We start from the raw sequence: 25,266 nt of genomic DNA, 5'->3' as shown, positions 1-25,266 counted from the left end.
GACAGCGTTCTCACTGGCTGGAACTAGCCTATAACGGTTCAATCCAATAGTAGGACCCAAAAACCTTCGCCACACAGGGCTAAAGAAGCAAGCACATCAGTAATTTGCGCGACGAGGGACGAAACAAGCGGAGATTTGAAGATTGAGAGACAGAGGGGGATTGCATAGCTGTAAGACTAAAACGAAGACCCTATTTTTCTCTCGCGGATACTTTACGAAGCATGACGGTAAGGCACTTTATAGTTGTTGCGTGAGCTTAGATTAAGCTTCATAGCCTACGTGATAGATTTAGCTTTAGAAGTGGCAACCTCTGAAGCGGTGCTTCTAATTATATTTGTGCCTCCGTGCATCTTCTCATGACATTGTTCGCATGCCGCGTTTTTGTCCAGGTAGACTACTGACCAGTGAGTCGTGCGTAATTACAGCGAAATCTCACACGTTCTTATTGATGCACATAGAACACACAACATCCAATGCAAGATATGTTTTTTGTTTATTTATCAAAGTGTCAATCAGTGAGTTTCTGGTCATTACGAGTCGTTTTTTGTTCTGCTCTAAATATGATTGATGCGGATATCGACTCACAGGTCCCAGAAAGCTGTTTAATCTGTGTATGAAATATTTTTAAGGAGCTTCATTAAAAGTAGCCTAGGCACAGCCTACAAGTGCCTCTACATAGTGTCTTAGGATATATTTCGCCACTGTTGCTGACAACATCCTTTGTGAAACAGTGCTTTAACACTGGGCAATCTCTTTAGGAAGCCATGGTGAAATAAAATACTCATCTTCTGATATGGTAATGAGCACTTTTAGCATGGGAGACTGTCCTTGGCACATTGCCATTAAGGCAGGAGGAGCCATTACTTGGTGAATATGCTTGGTTGTTTGTATAAAGCTTGCTCAGTTAAAATTCACTTCCATCACCATCAAGAAAGTGTATGTGAGTACTGTGTTGTCTGCATTTACAAAGCCTCAGTAGCCTACACTTAGATAATCTGACTGGGTCTACCCATTTGTTTTAACCCCAGAAGAAAGGCGAAACTAGCAGCTGCTGAACAATAAACAATATGATTTTTTAAAAACTGCTCTAGGAAGAAGGCTAGTCTTGACAGACAGCAGTAACAGGTAACTTTTTAAAACAAATGTGCACACTGTTGAAGACAACAGTTGCAGGCAGTGCAATCAACAGCTGATAGAGTGTTAGTCTTTCAACAGGCATTGGCTTTCTGCCTAAGCAGTTTGTCACTCAGTTTGTCACAAATTCACCCCCTGACATATTTCATCTGCTTGAATATGGAACCATGTGCAGTTTGGTTTGTTGAGTCAAAGTGAAACATTTTTAACTGAATTGCTCATTCCCCATCTTCCTATCTGTGAGCACTCATAGAGTTGCACTGGTGATTAGCCTCCAACAATGGCTACAAGGGTGCCATTGTGAAGGATCAACAGCAGATTACTGGAATTCCTTTTTTTGTTGCCACCGGCTAAATGGGCTCTCAGTCCCTTCCATCTGGACCAACAAAAATCTTACATCTGCAAGTTTAATATTTTAATATCTTTGTTGTCCTCAAGCTATTGGGTCCACTGCTAGTTTCCCCGAAGACTTGTTTTCCAATCATGGGTTAAACAGTGCAGGTAGAAGATGGTTCAGCCGGCTAAAGTTGATTAAAATATAAATAACCAGTAACAGTCTTAACCATTTGTTAATGAATTCATTAATTACCAGTTTACCAGTTTGCTACCAGTCTTAGAGAAAGGCCACCTACTGTTGCAGTTAGAAGTTACAGTAGAAGAAGAGGCACCAGGAAATCAAGTAGTGTGCTTATATTTTGACACAACACAAAATATTTAAATGTATTTTTTTGTTTTTGGAAGTTATATTCTGTAAGATATAAAACATCTGTTTATCAAGGGGAAGTCATTCCCGGTTGCTGATCCTTTCTCACCAATTCAATATATTGTACAACATTTGTGTTTGTAGTAAAACGGAAGTTTAGGATCACCTGCTTGCTCGCCTGCTTTTTCTCATTATTTTAACATCAATGTATTCCCTTGGTCCTCCTCTGTGGCTTGCTCAGTGATTTAATTGAGTCAGAGATTTTGTAAGATAACCAAAGTACTGATAGTTTAACAACACTAGATAAGGGAGGGTAATGGCTCTGTCACAATAAATTAACTTTTCATTCTAAGAAGTCTGTCATTATCCAGCCACATATTTCACCAGTTAACTCCATAAGCTACTAGTTCACTCGTGTTGTGGTTAACTCCAGTTCAACTGTAATACTAGATGATTGACATCTTGTGATCACTGACTTTACCTGTGTCCTGGATGGAGGTCATCCTTGCTGTACTCACTCAGACGTCCGTCTTTCACACAGGCTTTCACACAGTGCAAGTTCTCAATGCACCCCTAAAGTAGCTTTTAGCTACATAAAGCTAACATGTCCATTATAGACTGCCTAAAGTAATGGAGTTTAGTCACTGAAGAGTATCATAAACCTGGAGGTGGCATGTAGACACTCTAGTGTTGTGCTTTCTAAAGAACCAGTCCCTTCCCTAAAGGTTTTAGCAGTGTTTATTTTATTGATTTTAGCCAATTAAGACAGACTTATCTTAAGTGGCAGCGTTCCATCTCAAGCACAGACGCCACGCATGCCTGGAACAATATGTCCTTGTTCTTCACCATTTTTGCCCTCTTATGGGTCTGACACAGTCCCTTGGCTGTGTTACTCTGGGGGTTGGTTTGAAAGAGGGGGGGGCACACTCCACGTGTGGCCAACATGGGAAAGATAATCCTGCTATTAGGGTAATCTGCTCAGAATGGCAATCGATGAAGAGTGCACCCAGGGCCCCCAGTCGGCAGAGGAATTAGGGGCAAAATTAGGGCCAAAGAAAAATGATTTAATCAGTCGGATTAAGGAGGAATAAGGGTTGAGGAAGGGATGGAGGCGAAAATGGAAGGGGGGAAAGATCTTGCTCCGACAGACTTTGGGCTGGGTAGTGGTGTTCCTGGTCAGCTGTTTAGTGGAGCCTGATTGGTTTGGTCAGTGAGTGGTTTCATTGGTTTGGGCTATGTGGGGTGTGGATTCTGTTAACAGATTACGGGTGGAGTAGTTGTCCTTGCCTGTCTTCTCTCTTCACGGGATCTGTCCATTTTGCGCTCACAATTTAATTGCATTAAATGCAAAGTCTACTTTCTACTACTACTTCCCTGTAACATAGGAAATGGGACAGGTGCAGGTCTGTTACTATGTACACATGAATACAATTGAATTAAGTCACCAAATTCTTAAGAAACATGATAACCCAGATATTATATGACAATGCAATTACTGTATTACTGCAGAAAGTGCAAGGATGTAGAGGTATCAGTGATGATTCAATATAGATATAAAACTAATTAAGTGTAGGCCAATATGAATAAGAGCAACAACCATAAGTAAACATATATATATATATATATATATATATATATATATATATATATATATATATATATATATATATATATATATATTCTTTATACATATACAATAAGAACAATAGGACTATGAGAATACTGAAAATCAATGAAATCCAAATTAAAAATCACTTATGCTAAATGTGTACAATATAAACAGATGGGGGCTGAGATTATTTATGTTTTAAGCTGCTTTTTAAAAACATGCCTGCTCTGCCTGCCCCTCTAAGATCTTTGGGTCATGTGGCCCTGAGGTTGGGGTGCGCCGAAACAAAAGGTTTTCCCTCCGCACATCTGTTGCTTTTTAAGACTGGTTGCATTCAATTAGCAGCATACAGCTTGACAGCTCGAACCGGTCACAGAACGAGCGGATGTGAGCGAGTGTAACTGAAGAAGACATCGTTTATCACACACGTCTCACAGAGGAGAGAAACGTGTGCTAACGTTGTTAGACGGGACATTGCCATATTCAACTCTCGTCATTAGTCATCACCATTATATGCTACCTGTACTGGTTGTCAGAGCGTGACACATGGTACATGGTAACAGCGATACCACACTGACTCGACACATATGCGAGAGCTTGTGTTATTCCTGGATAACTTATCTGAAGAGAATAAGTGATACACAAGGGGTAAACTGGTGGAACTAATGGCTGCATATTAGTAGAGGAATTGGAACCTCTCTGTCGGCAGAAAGTAGCTATGAGAGTTAGGGGACAAATGTAATTGAACAAGATTGCCATTTATCATTAACAACAGAAGATGAATGCCAGTGGTTTTCAGCAGACAGATAAGGAATTGGAACAGTTACTGTATAGCTATGTATGAAATATAAGAAAATGAATAGCTGTTATTCACCAGCTTTAAAATAAAGGTAGAGATTATTAACATTATCAAAATAATGTGATGGAAGTTTGAAGATCTTTTGTCTCCCCCTTTGTGGTTCTTTACAAGGTCACAGACTAGCACAGTGCTTTGAATGATCTGGGTCATAACTATTGAAGTTGATGTCTAACATCAGAATCATGAATCTCATGCAGGGACCAAATTAGCAACATCTTCTCTCACTATAGATGGGAAGCATTACTGGCAAGAATCCAGCAGATCACTCACCTCCATGTGTATTTCAACACAACTCCCCCAAAAGGCCTTTAGTGACTCTGTAGCTTTATATGTGTGTGTGTGTGTGTGGTGGGGTGGGGTCGTACGATGCAGCACATTATTCTCAGCTAATGGGACAATAGATGAGGAGAGGATGGGGACATTGGAACTCTGTGTTGAAATATTGGACTTCATTCATCAGCACATTTCTCTAGAACACTGAGTCTTCTGCCATCTGGCCCTGCTGCTCCTCAGTGGTATCTTAGAAGCCTTGATCATTGCAAGGTGGATAAAAAAAAGCCCCACAGTTCTTCCTGTGAAGCTCTCTGCTATTCAATACAGCCAGTTGAATCAAAGCGAGCTATAAAAATGCATTCCCCCGTTGCATGTGTTTGTGTAGGTATGCCTGTGTAAGGCTGATATGGTGCATATGTCTGGGTAAAAGACTGCACGCTGTGTAGAGGGAGAGGAGAGAGGAGATGGGAGGGAGAGTGAGAGTGTCAGCTGTTTTGTGCCCACACAGGCTGGTGTCTGGTGCTGTGAGCTTGGCGCTGGTCAGCTGGCACTCGGGCAGTGGGCAGTGGGCGCCCACCAGGCAGAGTGGGCAGAGGAGTCTGTTTTAGCCTGGCGTGGTGTTGGCAGCCGTGCCACTCCCTCATATCTGACATGATGCATATGCCCTTCAGGCTTATCCTACGCAGTGGGGGGAGACATTGTCTGAACAAGACAGAATGAAGATCAAACGAGCGCCGATGAGAAGTTTGGGGATTGATGAACGTGCCACGGTGCGATTCATTGCGTTTCAGAAGAGATGCCAACATGATTCAGACCCACTGTCATGGCAGGACAGTGATTCAGCTTCTCAGATGGAACCGCTGCAAATTAATGATTTTTTTGTGCTCAAAATCATTTTTTTTCTTTCAGTAACTGATTTGTTTTATGTATCCGTCCACATTTTAGAGGGTAAAGTGGTACTAGCATTCAGTTGACATCTAATTGTGTCAGACCAGGACGTTGTGTCAGAAATGGGAACATTCAGCTTGAGAGAGTCTATTCAACTATTAGGAAATGTATTATGGGTTTTTGAGTTAATCTGCGCTGGTATATCATGACATTGAGGACATGCAACCATCCAGTTTTCTGTATCACACTCTGCTGTCGTACCAGTATCATTTTCCACTCTGAGCAAAGACCTTGCCCAATGAGTGTGTAGCGGCGGAGTAGCGGAATGGGGGTGGGGTTGCCAGTTAAATCCGATCCAGGTCAGTACTGGGCAGAGATTTTTTCGTCCTGGAGTGTGTTTTCCCGACTGTTCCTGGAACAACAGGAAGTCTTGGCTCTGATGTGATGTTTGGCTTCCTGTTTATAGAGCAGCCACTGTGGTGTAACAATGGGATGTAAGGGGGTGATCTGCACACAGAAAGGGACAGGCCAGTATAAAACATGTCCTTGAGACGGATGTTTGATTTCTTTTCGAGCCATTACACACCAGTGATTTACAGTAACCCATAAGCACACACACACACACACACATACACACATAGAAAGTGGACTTTCAGTACAATACACAGTAATAACAACGCTGTTTGTTTACGAATAATGTGCGTATTTAGGTAAAACATTTTCGTCCCTTTGGGATGAGATCTGCTATTTCCACTCAGCTTTAGCTACAAGACAAGGTTAGAATCATCCCTGACCTATCCTTGACTAAAATAAAACACAGCCTGCCTTGCTCTGGCTGTGCTGTGGAGCCCCTGGGATTTGAGGTCTGTCCAGCTGGCTGTTTGCTGCACAAATCAGTTGGATTATGGGCGACTAATCTCGTCCTGTATGAGGAAGTGAACAAATGCCTCTGTCTCTCGCTCGGAGTCCATTGATACTTGGGTGATACTAAACCCAGTGCTTACGGGGATCGCCAGTTATCACTGCCTTTGCATTGAGAAGATGAGAGAGAAGTGTCAATCCTGAGGTGGAATCAGAAGGAATCAGAGATTTACCCATATGCCTTCGAGAACACATTATTGCTAAATCCCTAAATTCCTACATTTCACTTGGGACAAATAAAGTATCTATCTGTGTATCTATCTCTATCTTATGTGTGCATGAATTATTAGTGTGTTCTTGCAGATGTGCAGGATACGAGGCAGGAAAGGACAGCAATAATCTATTAACATTTTGCTTTGAATGTGCAAGACCTTTTTTTGACCCTTATAAGTGACCCATGCAATTTGCTGGAGGAGAGTCAAAGCATCCGAGAGAACGAAAGAGAGAGGGAGAGAGGAAGGGTCGAACATCTGTGAGTCAGTCAGTCACGCAGGCACAGCCATGATAGCAGTCCTAGGGGAGGCTGGAGGAGGAGGAGGAGGAGGAGGAGATCAGCTGCAGAGAGGGAGAGAGTGTGCACAGCAGAGGAGGACAGTGATGAAGATCAGTGCAAACTGCCCCCACACACATGCCTTGTGATCACTAATGTAGTCATTGTCGATGCTGTGCTGTAGTAGACCTGTAGGCTATTTACAACAGTGTCCAGTGAACACATGTACAGTATACATGAGGTAGAAGTTACTTTTTTTTGCTACTTATAGTCATTGTAATGGTGTGACACATTGTTGTTGTGATACATTACCCAAATGTTATGGTACGGTAGATGTAGTGTATCGATTTGCAGTGCTGAAACAGGGCAGGCCCAGAAGACTCCAGAAACTGTGCTGCAGACATCGATGACAGTTAGTATAGTATAGTATATATACTCTTTTGATCCCGTGAGGGAAATTTGGTCTCTGCATTTATCCCAATCCGTGAATTAGTGAAACACACACAGCACACAGTGAGCTGCCTGCATCAATATCGGCACTCGGGGAGCAGTGAGGGGTTAGGTGCCTTGCTCAAGGGCACTTCAGCCGTGCCTACTGGTCGGGGTTCAGCAACCCTCCGGTTACAGGTCCGAAGTGCTAACCAGTAGGCCACGGCTGCCGCCCTGTTCTAAGTGAGATATGGGGTTCTGTGTTGGAGAAATAAGAGGGAACATTGCTTTCTCAATTTATGTAATCAGTTGTCTGTTACCTCTCAGTTACAACAAGAAACAGCTAACTATATTCTCCAGTCATCCATCTCTAACTATCTATCTATCTATCTATCTATCTATCTATCTTTTTTCCTTTCTTTGAAGTAAACACCTGAGCGAGTCCTGGAGCAAGACTCTGAACATCAGATTATGTTGCTCGGCTGTGAGGCAATCTGTCTTTTCTGACTGTAGCAGTTGTGGAAAGAGAGAGAGGGAGAAAGAGATGGAGACAGAGAGAGAGCGTCTGGACTGACCTTACCATGCTAATCCTATCCGTTGAGAGTGCTTTTTTTAGAGAGCAACTTAATGCAACCAGATTATGCACCCGCACCATACCCACCAAATTGACATGGTCTTGGTGCCATCTCTCATCCAGGCAACAGCGGCAGGAGTGGTAAGCCAGAATAAGCAAATGACCATTCAGGAATATTAATCAAGCATGGTAAAAATAGTAGTAAAGTTAAACAGTAATCAAGCAAACATTTTTTTGTGCAGTCTGGTGTGCAGTAACCTGGTGAAGTCAGGATACTGTGTAGGCAGTAAAGGTTTGGTTTTGGTTGGGTTTTTATGTTTTGGTTTTCTGCCGTCCATGTCTCTCTATGTATCTGTGTGTTTGTGTGAGTGAGTGTGTTTAAGAGAAAGAGAGAAAGAGAGAGAGAGAGAGCGAGAGAGAGAGAGCAGCAGCATTAGCATTAGTGTGCATTAAAGGGAGAGTGCATGTGTCACTCCCTGTCCTGAGGACCGCACCGGTGTTATGTCACATTGCCACCAGTCACACACACTCACACACACACACACACACACTCATACACACACACACACACACACACACTCACACACACACACACACACACACACACACACACACACACACACACTCACACACACACACACACACACACACACACACACACACACACACACACACACTGCAGTGGCTTGTTCATGTCTTACATAAGGCATTCTTCTGGTGGTGTGTCTCTATTTCTCTCTCTCTCTCTCTCTCTCTCTCTCTCTCTCTCTCTCTCTCTCTCTCTCTCTCTGCAGTCAGTGCTGTCAGATTCCCTATAAATCTCTCTCTTCCACTCTCCAGTCCAGTTTTAACGCCACCACAGATAACACTGGTCATAGCAGTAGATGCTCATATTACCTTATAGTGTTGAGAGGTCATCATTTCCTGTACAACATTGTACGTTAGATTATGCAGTTGTAAAAGTCAACCAGGGGCACACACTAGTGAAACAGGTAAAATCTAAGTGCTGGACAGAGCAAAAGTCTGTAAAATAGGCATAGAGCCTGCACACCAAATTTTGCTTTCATGTGATTTTTCGGGGCCAAAGCCCATATTCAGACGTGAAAGAATTGCAATTGTCACATTTCCTTAGTGCCATGATGACGCAATTAAAACAAACCTGTAAAGACAGTCCTGTGAGCCTCATAGTCTTTGTGTCGACAGCAGGCAATCTTGTAGTGTGTTGTCTGCTGTCCGAGAATAACATATAGATTATAGAACAGATGATGATGTGGAAGGAGAAGAGATTGGAAAGGTGAATGATTTACGTAAATGTGATTTTGTTCCCTGAATAGATAGGTGGCGTTTCAGTGCTCTCTCTAAGTTTATGGAAAAGGGCAGAAAGAGCTAATACCTTTTACGTAATATGGCCTCCGATAGACCTCATCAGACAACCACAGCAAGGATTTGTCAATAATGTCTGTTTTTATTGATGTCAAAGAAAGCAAGGTCTTAGCTGACATAGCCATTCAATCATTTAGCCTGTTATCAGAGGAGTAATTGAAGGCCGCCATGTGTGTGCTTCTGCTCTTCCTCAGTCAGAATGAGGAGGAAAGATTAGCTATCACTGCACAGTGCACACACCATCTCTGCCTCCACATCAATCAGATGGGTCATTATTAAAACATGGCTGACCATCTGTAGGTGCTTCCTAACTAACGCTATCCATGATGCCTTGTGTGCAAAATAAATTTGGCTAATACATGACGGTATATTAGTGTTATGAGAGTTGTGTGTCAACGTAAGATATTTTATGTAAAACACAGGTCAAGGGGCATTTTTATTGTTTAAAACGGTAAAATGTGTACATTGTCAATTGAGGAACGATGATATTGTATTACGTAGTAATAAACTTCAACGGACATCTGAGATAATGGGAGCGCAATGGAATTTAAAATGTGTTGCTTGGGTAGCAGTAGATTGCATGTCTGGTGAAGTAGGATTTGTGATTGGAGAGTTGAAGGACAAGCGTTGAGCAGAGGAGTTCATGCCTCTGGCAAGCGAGCATGCTGTGAAGAGAAGACCCCAGGATAGAGGATGCTTGGCTGCAGTGGGAGATGAGGGAGCTAGCAGCACTGGCAATGATAGTGGGTTAGACATTAGAAAACAAAACATTTTCACTGTAAAGTATGTAAAAGAATCAAACAGGTTGTGGACATTTGAGCAAGATTGCTTGAAATGGTTAAGCTCAATCGTATAATCACACTGGAGCTTTCGATCCAAAGATTTTGATTTGAGTAAACCAAGAGCAATAAGGCATGGAAAAATCAGAACTTAGCCTACACAGTATTATACATTGATGATTTAATTAAAGGGAATGACTGATAAACAATTTTATTCTGGTCAGAGTATTCTGGTCTGTCTCCAGTGTCACCACACTCATTACTGTAATCAATGCCCACTGCCTGTCCAGATGTATGCAAGAGGCCATTACCAAGATTAGCTTTTGACTGGAGCCTGATGACCAGAGCTCCAGGAGCCAAACATCTACGCCGTAGCTCAAAGTGACGCAGAACACAGTGTAATCCTTACTTAGGCGTTGTGCAATGGAGTTAAGGGTTGACACAGAGGGGAGAGGGAGAGAGCAGAGAAAGAGAGAAATAGAGAGGAAAAGAGGTTGAAGGTTAGCGTATAACTGGCGGGGAACTGTAATCTTTGTCTCATTGAAGGACATGCCTTACACTTTGTGTCCTAAACACCAGTTTTCAGAGGTGTGTATACACATGCAAAATGCGTGCAGTGTTGAATAACGAACCTTCTTACTCACCAACCACAAACCAGTATGTAATAGTAAGATTCAGTCAGATTTTCATTTCAGGGGTTGGTAAATACAATGGTAGTGAGTATGCCTATGCATCAGCATACTGCTAATACAACTCTGGCGTCCGGTGTCTCTCTAGACTGTTAAATTGTTACCGAAGCCTATCTGGGTGCAGTTGCAGAGATATTTTTAGTAAGACACAAAACACAAAGCAAAAATAAATCACTATATGAAACGTTCATTGGTTGATGGTGGCTAACCCTATTTGGCTTTAAGAGGGGTCAAGTTTGAGTTATCTTTACCATGCATGTTAAAGCATAAATGTCAAATAAGCATGGTCACATTTGTTCACTGATTATGAATTACGCCTCTTCATGGACTAAATTCATAGCCAAAGACTTTGGCCCGTGAATGTCTGTTAATAACTTGTCAGAAAGATGTCAGTGCCTGTTAGCAGAGTCTGGATCACATTGTCCCTGAAGAAACGATCCTCTCTGCTCTTAGTGTGTGGCTGAGGACAGAGACCCCTCATGGCTGAGCTGGGGGACACCAGACTCGGAGTTGTAACTTGTCCTAACACACCCAGACCGATGACAGTCCGATGACAGCCTTTTGGTTGGCTAAAGGTTCCAGTGTTATTCAAACAGTGCTTCTGGGTGTAGTTTAGTGGCAGTGAGTGACTATAGTGGGAAATGGTTTTCATCATGTAAACCATTTCATGTTTTTTTGGGGTCATGCATGTGAATTGAGGGTTCTGTTTTTTTGTGAGTTCTGTTTTGGCTGATTTGACAGAAGTCAGCTGCTTGTTTTACTTTGAATCATCAGCAGCATATGCCAAAACAGGAAACTACTACTACTACTACCACCCCATCTCTCTCTCTCTCTCTCTCTCTCTCTCTCTCTCTCTCTCTCTCTCTCTCTCTCTCTCTCTCTCTTTCCCTCTCTCACACACACACACACAAACACACACACAGCTACAAACTCACAAACACTCAAAGAAACATGCACATAGAGCATACAGATTCTTGTTTCTATTCGTGGCTTCATAGACAGCATAATGTGAGATACACATATGTGCACACATGCACATAGCCCCTTCCAATACACACACACACACACACACACACACACACACACACACACACACACACTTACACACATACACTTACACACACACACACATACACACACACTGGCGCAGCTCTCAGCACTAGCAGAGTCCAGAGCGCGAGGGCGTTTGTGCTGAGCTGGTCCGGCCGTCAGGTTGAATGAATGTGCGGACAGCTGACTGGACATGGCTATTCATCTGCTAAAGAAAGGAAGAGGCTGCGGAAGAATAGAGCTCTGCCTCTGGGGTGTGTGTTGCGGATGTCTGTGTGTGTGTGTGTGTGTGTGTGTGTGTGTGTGTGTGTGTGTGTGTGTGTGTGTGTGTGTGTAGGAGAGAGAGAGTGTGTTTAGTGATGTCGTCATTTGCTTGTTAATCTGTGTGTTCATGAATGTCTCTGTGTGTGTCAGGGAGAAAGCTTTTCCAGTTGTCGTGTTTTTTTTAATCTGAATATTTGAACAAGTAGCATCAGACAGCATTTATCCCTCCTCCTTCTTAGATAAATCACACACCACTCTAGTTTTGTTTTCTGACCAAAATGATTTTGTCAGAACAGGTAGCTATTCACATAACATACTTACACATCCAGTGGAGAGGAGGATTAAGTTTTAATTTGACTATTTGCTTGGATAGAATTCCTTTACTGACCTAGATCTTGGAGGTGATTTAAAAAAAAAAAAAAAAAAAAAAAAAAAAAAAACACTTCAAAAACACTGAACAATAAGTCCCATTTGTAGGACCTTTTAAGTGACGGCAAATTATAGACACTTCAAAGTGATGTGTAGCTTCCAGTACAGCGCATGGGCCTGCTATTGGGACCATTGAATGTTATGTATGATTCTGGCTAGGTACCCATTAGCCAGCTGTGTGTGCCACAGCCGTTTACTTAATCTCCTGAGCTAGCACACATTCAGCAGCACGTTTTTTGTTCTCTCTCCCTTCTTTTCTTTTTTTTCCAACGATGACTGCTATGCTGCAGATCTCTTCTCTGCCCCATTCATCCGGGAGCCAATCAGGTGCGACATGCCCTGGCCCCTCCCGGTTTCTCTGCGTAGCCAATGACATTGGGAGTCAGAAGATATTTTGAGGAGGGTGGAAAAAAAAAACACCCCAAGAGAATAATCTTCTTTTGTCACAAAATAAAGTTAATCTGTGCCTGTGAACTCCCCGGAATCCACCCAACCTTGCTCGTCTCACATTGCCCCCTTGTCTTGACCTCTACAAATCACCTCAGTCTCTCCATGGGACAATATTTTGCTTCCCTTCGCTCTTGGTCCCGGGTAGTCTACTTTGAATTATGTTTTTTAATACCCTGCTGGAATCCCTCATTTAAAGATTTGGTGTCTTGCCAGTTTATCTGGATTCATTGCTTTTTTACAGGCGGCTTGCTTCTTCTTATATATCTCCTTGTCCAGTGGGCAGGTTTCAGTCTCTCTCTCTCTCTTTCTCTTTCACATACACACACACACACACACACACACACACAAACAGCCCGAGGGCACAATTACATATGCACTGTCCACCCATTTCATAAGGCTTGAATGATGACCTGTGTGTAACATTGACATTGACAGGAAATCAGACATGATATGGATTCAACTTCAAACTTACAAGGTGTGATGTCCCCCATAATTGGTTTGCACAGTGTTTCACTCGGATATTTCAAATTGCGTCGTTATGCACAAGGGTAAGGTGTAATGGCTGATAGTATTCATCAACTCACTTAAAAGTCTGATCAGAGAACAGGGAAAAGCTCCTAGAACATCTCCTGCCAGTGGTGGTTTTCTGTCAGATTTGGTAAATCAGCTTAGCTAACTCCACCCTCAGTATGGTGGTGTTTATATTCTCCTCAGCCTCACATTATCTGGTAGTTGTTGTTTTTTACTGATGATTGCTTACACTCTCAGTTGCTGTCTTGCAGTTTTGTTAGGTGCCAATGCTGTGCTGTACCATATCAGCCCAAATTTGGAAGCTTCTGTGACTTCACTTCCTGTCATATTCAGTTCTCTTGGTGCAGACAGCATACCAGAGAAAGAAAACATTTTGAGTTATGAAAAAAAAATACTTTTGAAGTGGATGTGCACTTTATAAACTTTCTCAACAATGTATAAGCTATTCTTTAATTCTTAGTTTTAAACCTCTGGAGATTGTTTTTCCATATGTGGTGATGTCCCAGTGTTGTGTGAAATCTACTTAATGGCAGACACTTTGTTGATGGCTCTCGGGAGCATGGGAGTAGTCTTTCTTCGCAACGTGACTACGGGATGATTTGAGGTCCTCAACCAGCCGTGGACTGGCCTTTTGTGGGTGGTGTCTGTGCCCCAATCCCAACCCCCACCCCGCAGTGTCTCAAAAGCCCAGACAGGCTTCAGGCTGGGACACAGCCTAGGCAGACTCCCCTCTCCAACAATGACCTCCCACGACCCCCTGTTGATTTGAGTAGGTATGGACGTGAGTTATTGTGACAGCTGTTGTGCAAGGCACACAATGCAGATTTTTTGAAGTGGGGAGTGTGTGTGTGTGTGCGTGTGTGTGTGTATGTGTGTGTGTTGGGGGTGGGTACTGGCAGAGGAACTTTTAGATAATCATCCTACATCTCATCATAGTTTTGAATGTATCACATAAGTCCTCACACCCTAATGCAAATGAGAGCCAGCTTGTATAAACTGCCTTATGGGAAATGCCTAATTGTGTATTGGCCAGTTAAGCATGTTAGCATTGATTATGTACCCATCGCTTATTTGTCTCAATGCTACATGTCCCAACACCACTGCCGTGAAACAAGGGGGAAAAAATGAGTGATTGGTAACATGAACTGTCCCATTACATATGGGTGCAAATTAGCCTGTCATTGTTATAAATATAACTGACTGTTGGGAATCCTGTGTGCAAACAACTGGTGTTTATCATGGGGACAAGCAGTCATGATACATCTAATCACTCACAACAACGCGAGCACTGTTGTGCGTGAGCTTATCGGGGTGTGCGCTGGCCTAGGCTGGGGGTGACTGGGACGTGTAGTTTTGGGGCCGGCCCACCCACAGATCGCTCGCAGTGCATCCTGCATGATGCTCGCCCAAGATGAGCTTAACTGTCTGCGGATAACTAGGTCAGCAGCGTTGAGGTAAGCCCTCGCCGAGAACAAGCCTGCTCCAGTGATGAAGCCCTTACTCCTGACGCGTGTGTCTAGTGTGTAGTGTGTGTGTGTGTGTGTGTGTGTGTGTGTGTGTGTGTGTGTGTGTGTGTGTTTGTGTGTGTTTCTGTGTGTCTGTGTGTGTGTGTGTGTGTGTGTCTGTCTGTTTGAGACATCCTTAACAATAAGGGAAGAAAGTGGGACAGGAGACAGTGGGAAGTTGCTGTATGTCTTCACTTCAAGTGCCATTACAGTGGATTCTTCGAGTTAAATGGGATGAAACACACTTTCAAAAACGTACACACAAATGCTACTTGACTGCCATGTTTGTTGTCTCAAGAAGAAAATAAACAAAGCAGATAGAGTAAATATAGTACAGTTCACTATTTTCTCACCAGTTTAGCACATTCCTTTTTTTACATTTCCTTCTTTTAGTATCAAATCAATGATTACCTCTCCCTGCACCCCCCCCCCCTTCCCTCACTGTGAACAGCTTGTCCTACATAAGCCGCCCTGTATTCTGTAGTAGAGGCAACGCACCGTGCGGTTGTCCAGTCCAGCTCTCTCTCTCTTTCTCACTGTGTATCTCTGTGAAGGTTGTGGGAGCGGCCTGTCGAGGTCCTCTTTGTGCATATCTCATGAAATGTTGGAGGTTCATAATGGAATATTGATTGCTGTGATAGGACTCAGCCCTAAGGCCCATTGCTTTCTCTCTCTTTCTCTCTTTCTCTCTTTCTCTCTCTCTCTCTCTCTCTCTCTTTCCACTCTGGTACTAAATGCATCCATTCTTCATGCCTCACCACACACACTCAATTTAGGCTGTGGAGCAGACGGCCATCGCTCACTCTCTACAAGGGACTGGAGTCGGCCTGCGCCTGGCACCACTGTCCTTAAGACAGATTCACACACACACACACACACACACACACACACACACACACACACACACACACACACACACACACACACACACACACATATTCATTCTGTCATACACAAAACTTGCACAACAATGATGAGCACACGCACACACACATACACACACAGTCACAAACACAAACACACATACACATACAGGAATGTGCACACACACAAAGACACACACACACACACACACACAGCACTCATGCAGGCAGTACATTTGCCACAATAATTATGCACAAGCACCTCCGGTACACACCTACTATAATGATTATGCCCAACATACACATATCAACTGTGCATGAGTGAACACCCACACACACACACACACACTTGTTTACAAATACACAATAACACTTCAAAATACACATATTTATAAATAAGTGCATTACTGTAATTTGCAGAAAACCTAGAGGTTAAAGATGATTGCAACTTAAAAAATCACCCAGGTTTGGAATGTGTTGAAGTGATGGAAAACAAGACAAAATTCCAGGATATCCTGATTCCAGGGGTGTGTGCTCTCTATTTTGGTTCAGGACTCTGTGATATGACTTTGTGGATACACTGTACGGTGTGCTTTGTTTCACATGGGATTCTTTGTTGTTTTATATAGTTAAATTAATGCCATCTGTTACAATAATACATACAGTACGTCCTTCGGGCATCAATGACGTCTCTGTTGAAGTTCACCTTAAAAGTCATTGCTTGATAAGTCCCTGTTGTTTTGACTGTTTTGAGTAGATATCAAAAGCTTCCCCTCTCTAGATACGGTATGATTCCTTACATGTCTTAATCTGAATGAAGTGCAGCAGCATGGAGCTTACCTCTCACTGAAAAAGACTTACCCTAGAGGGTACCTGCAACTTGAAGGGCACTGGCTTATATAAATGAATGTTACGGAAGCAGTTTCATAACCTAGAGAGTGGGTTCAGTCTGAATCCTGCTTCCGAATCCCATTGAGACAATACACTGACTCTCTTTGTAAGACATGATATGGTGCAATGCCATAGTGAATCTCACGTAGGAGTAAAGTTACTGTATCCAGGATTGCTGTGTGAAACACTGTATAGTGTATTATATGCGTGTAGAAATATGGCAAACTCTTTGTAAGTTAATTGGGCGAAAATATTAAGGTTATTGCACTTTAAACTTGCACTTTAATTATGTGTTTTCCTGTGTATCATTCAGCAATTGGAGATTGGTCTGTGACATTTTTCACATCACTGCTGATTGGTCATGGAAGTTTCAATATTTGCTAGTAGTTGTAGTTACATCTTTTATTTCCAGTAACTATCATGTACTTTTTTATTGTTAACTGTATTACAGGATTGCTTTCTACCACACATAGATATCGTTTTGAATAAAACTGTGTAAAATGATTTAATGAATTTAAGCCTTATCAAGCATCCATCACCTGTACCTTCTAAACCCCATGCATTACTGCTCACATTTGTTTTCTGATGTCTTGTATCCCCTTCAGGTAACAGAATGAAGTAGACACCATAGACACCATAGTGATATGACAACTCTCGGGGAGTGGCCCTCACACTGCAAACCAGAAGCGGCGCCTCCCAGACGCCCAAAAGCAGCACCTTCGAGACCCAGCGGCCAGTCATGACGTCCTCCCACGCCGACAGAACCTCACGCAGATCCGTATGACAGAGGTGTGGCAGGGACACACCACCGCACACAACAGATAGCGAAAGACTTTAAGGCACACGTGTAGGAGACCGACAATGGAGGTGGAAGGACACCTGACGACCAACGATAGCCAGGCCAAGCCCTCGACGCACGCCTGTGACCTCTGCGGCCGAACGTTCCCTTTCCTCAGCGCCCTCACCAAGCACATGCTGAAACACGCCAAGGACAAGCCTGTGAAGGGCTCGACGGACGCGGTCAAGCTTGAGAGCAGCTTGGGTCAGACCTCCATGGAGATCCAAGAACAGGAAGAGGAGGAAGGGCAGCGGGAGGAGGAGGTGAAGAAGAAAGAGGAGGAGGTGATGGAAGGCGAGGAGGAGGAGAAGGAAGGAGGGGTGCCGGAGGAGCAGGAGGGTTGCTCCAGCCCCACGGAAAGCACCTCGGCATGCAACCGAGTGGTCAACGGCGGAGGAGGAGAGAAGGACGCTGTCAAGTCCCAGAGGAAGGGACCGGGGAGGAAGGATAGGAGTGAGGGGAATCCCTGCCCTCTGCGACAGAGGACACTCCGCAGCCAGACGGAGCAGGACCGGGGCTCGGCCGTGCCTCCCGAGGAGGAGGCTCCGCTCGCCTGCCAGCTGTGCGGCTTCAAGGCCTCCAGCAAGGAGCAGCTGCTCAGCCACGAGGAGAAGGTTCACCTCCCCTCGGATGCCCTCGCCAGTGGGGAGGGCTCCCCAGACGAGGGGGCCCCAGCGGACGGGGTTCTCCCTCCAGCGGGGGAGTACCCCTGCGGGCAGTGCGACCAGGTCTTCACCCAGGCCTGGTTCCTCAAGTCGCACATGAAGAAGCACCAGGGCCCCCTCGACCACGGCTGCCGGATCTGCGGCCGGCGTTTCCGCGAGCCATGGTTCCTGCGCAGCCACATGAAGACGCACGTCATCCGGGCCAAGCCCAAGGCGGGAAATCCCGAAGTCCCGGCGACCATTAACGGGGTGGCCCAGGACGAGACGGCGCTGCTGAACGACGTGTGTCTCTACGAACTTTGCGCCAAATGCGGCAACTTCTTCCAGGACCGCCAGAGCTTGTGGTTGCACGAGCAGGTCCACGAGCGCGTCAGTGGTGGCCGTCGCGACGCAGAGAAAGAAAACGAGCCTCTGCCGAACAACGCTAGCGACTCCAAGACTCCCACGTCGAAGAAAGCTTTCCTGGAGTTCCTGAACCTCAGAGAAGCAGGCTCCACAGAGAAACCTCCAGAGGAGTCCCAAGTGAGCCGAATCCCCGAGCTCGACCCAATAAGCAGCTACCAAGCCTGGCAGCTGGCCACCAGGGGCAGGGTGGTGGAGGCCTCCGAGCACAGCCTGGGCTGGGAGGAGAGGCTGGCGGAAGCCGACGTGGCCTACGACCGGGAGAAGGGCGAGTACGTCCTCCTGAAGCAGGAGAAGCGGAAGAAGCAACAGCTTGTCGCTCCGAGCACTTCGAACACTCCGAGCGCTGCCAAGAAAAAACGAACGTCAAATAACGGCGCCACTGGGGCGGAGGAAAACGAACATGGCTCCTCGGGAGAGGTTAGCCCAGAGAGCCATTCCGACTCGGAATACCGCCCGACCACCGCAAACAGTCGCCGGCCTTCCCAGAACAAGACCTCGGAGTGCCTGGAGTGCGGCAAAGGTTTCCGCTCGCAGCAGCAGATGGTCATCCACATGCTGATACGGCACGGAGGGGGCAGCGGTTTCGGAGCTGGGATGGAGTCGTCCGCCCCGATATTCAGGGACGCAGCAGCACTCTCTTTCTTAACAAACGCTGCGTTTAGGGATCAGAAGCCGGCTGGACAAACCAAAGACTCAGGTAGGCTTTTTGTATGTCAAGAAGTGGATAACATAATCCCCATCAATTACCATTTCCTTATTATTTTATCCTGTGTGTATTAAACAGTTGGTTGTATTTGTATAATCAAAATTCCAAGTCAACCAAATAATCGTTGCTTTGATAAACAGCTGTTACTATTAATAGCTTGATACAGTTAAACTTCATACATACGTTTAGGGTTAACTTCAAGTTATTCTAATTTCTAAAGATTTAGGTTAGGGTTAAGATTAGTGTGAGGCCTGTATTATGTGTGTTCTTAACACTGAGTTGGCGAAATTGACTGAAGACAGATTTTCCATGCTTATTTGGTTGTGCCTTAAGTGGGGAAATATTCTCAACCTTTTGAGCTATTATATTATGACAGAAGAGATTTTGTCATAGGTGTTTACCTTTCGTAATTCTAACATTATCATATCTATTATTTTAGGCTTTTTAGGCTTAGGTTAGGGTTAGGATTAGTGTGAGGATTGTATTATGTGTGCACAGCACACAGTATGTCTGTTCTTATCACAGAGTTGGCAGAAAGAATGACTGAAGACATTGAAATAATTATTCAAATAATTTGGTTGCGCCTACAATCCGGAAATATTTTCTATTGAGTATCACATAATGTGACAGGATTGAAGGCTTAAGGTTTTGTGTATTGATGTTTACCCATTACTCATCTCTATTATTTTGGGATGCTCTTTGCTTGTTAATTGCCGTGCAGTACCCCAGACATATCCACAGATGTCTTCATTATGCCAAAATTGAGAGTTGGATATTCTATAAGACACAGATAACCGCATAATGAAGGGAGCTGATTGTAAGGACTAAGTGCTGTGTTTGCCTGATTTGGCTTTATAGAAGATGGTGGCCAATCAGATTTTGCGGTTTTCGGGTCAGTGGGTTTGAGGTGGTGGATTATTGTAGAGAAAAGACACTTCGGTTTGGGATTAGTTATGGATAATAGATATGTTTTATCTGTTGTGTTAAGCCTAGATATTGATGTAAATGAAGCATTGAGTTACATATTTTATTAAAGCCCATTCAGTAAATATTTACATATAGTATGAGGGACACTTGGCATCTGTTTTTGCATTTTTTAATCCTTATATCAGGATCTAGATAGGGTTCTTTAATTTGACAAGTTGATGGTCGTCCACATTAGTTGTTAGCAGATGAAGGAGAAGCTAGGGACAAAAGTAGTAGACATTAAGAGTGACGGGTTAGCAATAATAAGACATTATGCTCCTGGCAATACTAGCTGTGAGTTGAATGGACCCATTCATACACACTCCAAAAACTGTGTACAATCCTACAATGGTCTTAACGAAGGCCAAACTCATCCCCTAGATATTACTTTGATTTTCAGTTGTGACCCTGAAGATGGAACAATGCAAGTAATACAACCAATCAGCTTTGTAGGCATTGGCTGCATTTGTTTTCAGACGGTCATTTTGGTACATTGTACTCAAAACATATTGACATATGCAGCCCTCCTCCAAAAATAGGGATTCAACTTTGCATTTAGGTTGAAATCATGGATGAGGGAGACACCTTGTGGAGATGTATATTATGTAAACTGTATTTTCATGCACTGTAGTCCTGACTCTGTATGTGGTATTTGCCATATGGCATTTTTTCTACTTCAACATCAGTAGAATACATTTATTCACCAATTGATTTATTATTTACGTAGCCAGTTGCTGTTCCCTCCACCTCTGTCTCTTTGAATATACCTGTCTCCATGTGTCTTTTTACTTTGTACTTGTCTACTGAAGTAGGCTAGTTCAGACTGCAGATGACCATTGTGATCTCTTGAGCTGTGTCCAAATGCTCCTAATGTTGTTGCTGCTCCACTCACTGATTCTCCTCCCCCTCCCCCGTCCCCAACTGGCCTTACCAAATCTGCCCTAATTAGCTGGCTCTCTCCATAGGTACATCTGTCTGGTTCTGGGAAACACAAATGGACGCGAATAAAGCACAGCACACTGATAGCCCTCTTTGGTTTCTTATTACCCCTGCAGGTGTTTCAAGTCACTGGTTGGTTTTAAGAGTTTATTCAGCTACGCTCTTCAGCATTTCATTCAGGGTAGTATGGCTCCTGGTCCAAGATCAGAAAGAACAACCCAAGCCTTCATCACAGTTTTCGGCCACTGAAAACAATACTCTCCTAGCCTGGCGTCACGTTTTCATACCTCATGTCTCCAACTCCTTATCACTTCCCCTTCTAAACCTATACAGACCCTTTACTACTGGAAGCCACAACTGTGTATCAGCTTTCAATTTCTCCACCAGTCATTTTTGTATTCCATCCCATCCCATCCTGGCCATCGCTATCTACTCCCCCACCCCCAAATGTTTTCCTCTCGTAGGTTCCTCTGGTGTCATGGCCCTTTGTTCACCACTGATCCCCCATCCCCCAAGCTCTCTCTCCATTCTCCTCTGGCTTCTCTCAAATTCCTTTGCCTCCCTTGACAAAACTAGCTCCACCAGCCGTCATTCTTCATCCTCCACCCTCACGTATGGCTGTGGCGGGGCTTACCAGAGAGCTCCATAGCACACCGTCCTCACTCGCTGCACTGGTTTACTGTTGTGATCATGTGATCCAAACTGGCCAGAGCTGGCAAGTGGCCAAAGAAGGAAATCAGTTACGTAAATAACAAAGTTGTCTTCTTTGATGAGATCTTGTTTCTGTTGTAATTCCACGTGCATGGAAAATATATATTTGAACAAAACCAAAATAGCAAACAGACTCTAAACACTGAAGTAGAGTTGCTTTAAAACTTAAACTGTTTACCATGTTGTTAGTCGCTTTGGCTAAAAATGCATCAGCCAAATGTAATGTAATGTAATGTAATGTAAAGTCATTAGATCATGGAAGTTTAGAGTTCACAGTGTTGTCGACTTAGGATCTCTTGGCTGTCACATGTGGCCTTATGGTCATATGGTTGCCAGTACTAAGGAAAACAATACAATGGTTGCATAAGCAGAGCAACATGTTAAATCTTAAATCTGGAAATGTTTAAAATCATTGTACACATTTATATGTCCCATTACAGATCATGGATCATAGATTGATTGGTGCTGGTAGTTTGTGTATGCTAGCCTTTTCTTGGTAGCCTAACTCTTGTGCCTGCTAACTGTGAGGCTTAGCACATGCAGATGTCTTGACTAAAGGGATGAATTTCTCTCACCACAGGCTCGCCATAAGCTTCTGTCATTGTAAACGGATTTCAGTGCAGCTATACCGAGACCAGAGACCAAGACACAAAATAACTAGAACTAGAACAGTCCACAAAATGTGTCTGCTAACTGTGAGGCTTAGCAGATATAGGTATCTTGACTAAAGGGATGGATTTCTCTCACCACAGGGGGGCCATAATCTTTTGTCATTGCATATGTTTAGTGCTACTGTTGGTGTCAAAGCTGACTAGATATTACACAACCAAAGCCAGTTCTGTGACTGCAGTCTCTTAATGACAGGGAAGGCAGAGAAGTAGGGGACGAGACGAGTACACTGCACACACTGTGTCATCTGATGCTGAGTGATATCAGAAAACAGACCAAGAGAGCCATAATAATCATGACTGAATGAATGATCAACTTTTGTACTATTTATTTGTTGTTTCACGAAAGTTAAATTCTTTTTTTTGTATTTGTTTTGGTCTGTGTGTATTAGCTTTGAAATTAAGACTGCAAGACAGTAAGTAAATTCACAAATGTTGCGGAAGCTCTGGAAAAATGTTACATATCTGCCATCTAGTGACCAAAGGATGTTCTCACAACTATCATTATTTTTAATAGTGTGTGGCACTAATTCTAAAATGTGTGTGATATTGAATTTTTTTTTGATATATTTGGAATGTGTAATCAACCTTAAAATACATTCTATTACTGTAATAAAGTCTTAGTTTTGAGTTTATTGGTTTCATTTAGTAATACCAGAAGAATGACCAGTCTAAAGGGATACCTGCTTCAGGAATACCTTACACATTAGGCAGGGAATATAAAATGTATCCTCTGCCCAATATAGTTTGTGAAAAGAAACTAGTATTAACACTTGTTTTTCTTTTTCTTTCAGCAGACAAAAAGCCATCGAGTGATCGGCACTCAGCCTTCAAGCACAGCGCAGGCTCTTCCTCGTCCCACCAGCAGGGGTCAGCATCGCAAAGTGACAGTAGCGAGCCTGGCGCTGCCAGCCTCATCCTGGCTGGGGAGAGCACTGAGGGCTCCTCGGTCCTGGACCCCGTCAAGCAGCCGGACGGCCTGGTCCGGCATCGATGCCCATTCTGCACCCACAGCACGCTCTACCCGGAGGTGCTGTGGATCCACCAGCGGGTGGCGCACAAGGTCAACAGCAGCAGCACGCTGGCCCCCAAGTGGGCTGTGCGGAACGGCTTCAAGGGCCCGCGCTCGACCCTGGAGTTCCGCCGGCGCACGGGACCACCACCCTTCCTGGAGGGCAAGGACTGCCCGGCGCTGACCGAGACCCGCAAGCCGCGCACCCAGCCCCCGCAGCCCCAGAGCCCTGCTGCGGCCAGCGGGTCCAAGACTAACCGCACCAGCACTAGTGAATCCAGCCCCTCCCGGAGCAGGGGACACCCCCACAAAGCCTCCTCATCATCCTCCACCTCCACCTCCACATCAGCGTCCACTCCTTCTTCCAAACCCAAAACGAGCGGCAGCAGTGGTAGCCGAAAGCGACCCGCTGATGCTTCTGCAGCCTCCAACCCCTCAGGGACCCCCAAGAAGCCCTCGGCCCACGCGCCCAGCCCAAAGACATCAAGCAGGGCCGCTGCCAGCAGCCTTCTGCCCCAAGAGGGCCTGCACTTTGTCCTGGCCAGCCAGCACGGGCATGAGGATCAGGGCAAGGCGCCAGCGGTGGTGGCCCCCTCCACGCAGCGCAGGGACGACTCTCCAGCCACGGCACCGACCTCGGCAGCGGACTCATCCCTCCAGAACTCGTCCGGGAGGGCACCAGACACCCTCGGTGGTTACCCAGGAGACGCCTCTCAGCTAGACGTCCTGAGCTTCCTGAAGAACTGCAGCCCAACTGAGCTGGCTGCCCTTTACCACCACTGGGGCCTTGGCACCACCACCATGCTGGATCAAGCGGGTGAGTGAAGGTGGCATTGCGCTGCTAGGCTCGCTTGGACAAGTCCACGAGTGTTAGATGGGGCCTTGCTTTGGTTTACTTCCTACAGTTCCATTGGGGCAGAACACCTGTATTCAAACACTGCGCTCTCTTCAGTGTGGGAAGTGTGTGTAGTAGGCATCTTAAAATATTGTTGATCCTTTTTGTTCACATGTACTACTTCATTTATGTATGTAATCATTGGAAGCATATAAGACAGGGAGCAATTAGGTGGACAGAATGAAGTGCAGGTCAGTGTATGTACAGCCTTTTGTCAAAAATGCAAACTCGTTCTCTCCCCCTCTCTCTCCCTTGCTCTCTCTTAAGACAGGGTAAAAGGGGTCAGGTTCAAGGGCAGCTATAGGCATAAGGGGGTGCGTGCGGGGGAGGGGTACTTTTTGTATTTTGAAAAAAAAAAGCAATTTCCCTTTTTTTCCTTTTCAGAAGAAAGCAGCATTATCTTTCTCCCCTGTCGCTCCTGTCTCGCTGGGGCCTCGGCACATTACGAGACCTGACTTGTGCACAGGTCCCCACTGTCATTCCCCTGAAGCGTCACGCTCCCCCGTTAGTCCCTTTGAGTCACATGCAATCAAGTGACCTTTTTCCTGCGCCGCCGCCCGGTAGCCTGTTATTTTTCGGTGCCATCTGCCGTTTCCGTGCTAGCATATGCGGCACATAGCCGTCGCATGCCAATGAAGAGAGGGGGTGGGAGGGATGGGAGGGGGTGCGGGAGGGGGGGCGTGTTTACCAAGGCGGACCAGTAGGGGTCAGGTGTCATGTCTGGTGCCTCCGACACTCAAAGTCACT

At 44.7% G+C, this 25,266-nt stretch overlaps 1 protein-coding gene across 3 annotated transcripts in view; it reads left to right on the top strand.

Annotated features, from left to right (window-relative positions):
- znf516 (zinc finger protein 516) overlaps positions 1–25,266 on the top strand; it is a 29,910-nt gene continuing 4,644 nt past the window's right edge. For 2 of the 3 annotated variants that reach the window (XM_076301958.1, XM_076301956.1), the window contains exons 1-3: positions 1–227; positions 17,320–19,319; positions 23,407–24,441. In XM_076301958.1, the coding sequence (XP_076158073.1) occupies positions 17,576–19,319; positions 23,407–24,441 (2,779 nt within the window). In that variant the 5' untranslated portion in view covers positions 1–227; positions 17,320–17,575. The remainder of the gene's footprint in view (positions 228–17,319; positions 19,320–23,406; positions 24,442–25,266) is intronic. The other variant, XM_076301957.1, reaches the window with a different exon arrangement.

The sequence above is a fragment of the Alosa pseudoharengus genome, unplaced genomic scaffold (genome assembly GCF_046254945.1).
Source record: "Alosa pseudoharengus isolate Yale_2024_CS ecotype anadromous, Long Island Sound unplaced genomic scaffold, YU_APseudo_1.1 YU_APseudo_1.1_scf_23, whole genome shotgun sequence".
Lineage (NCBI taxonomy): Eukaryota > Metazoa > Chordata > Actinopteri > Clupeiformes > Clupeidae > Alosa > Alosa pseudoharengus.
The sequence above is the reverse complement of the archived record's forward strand: the minus strand, read 5'-3'. Positions and strand labels throughout refer to the sequence as shown.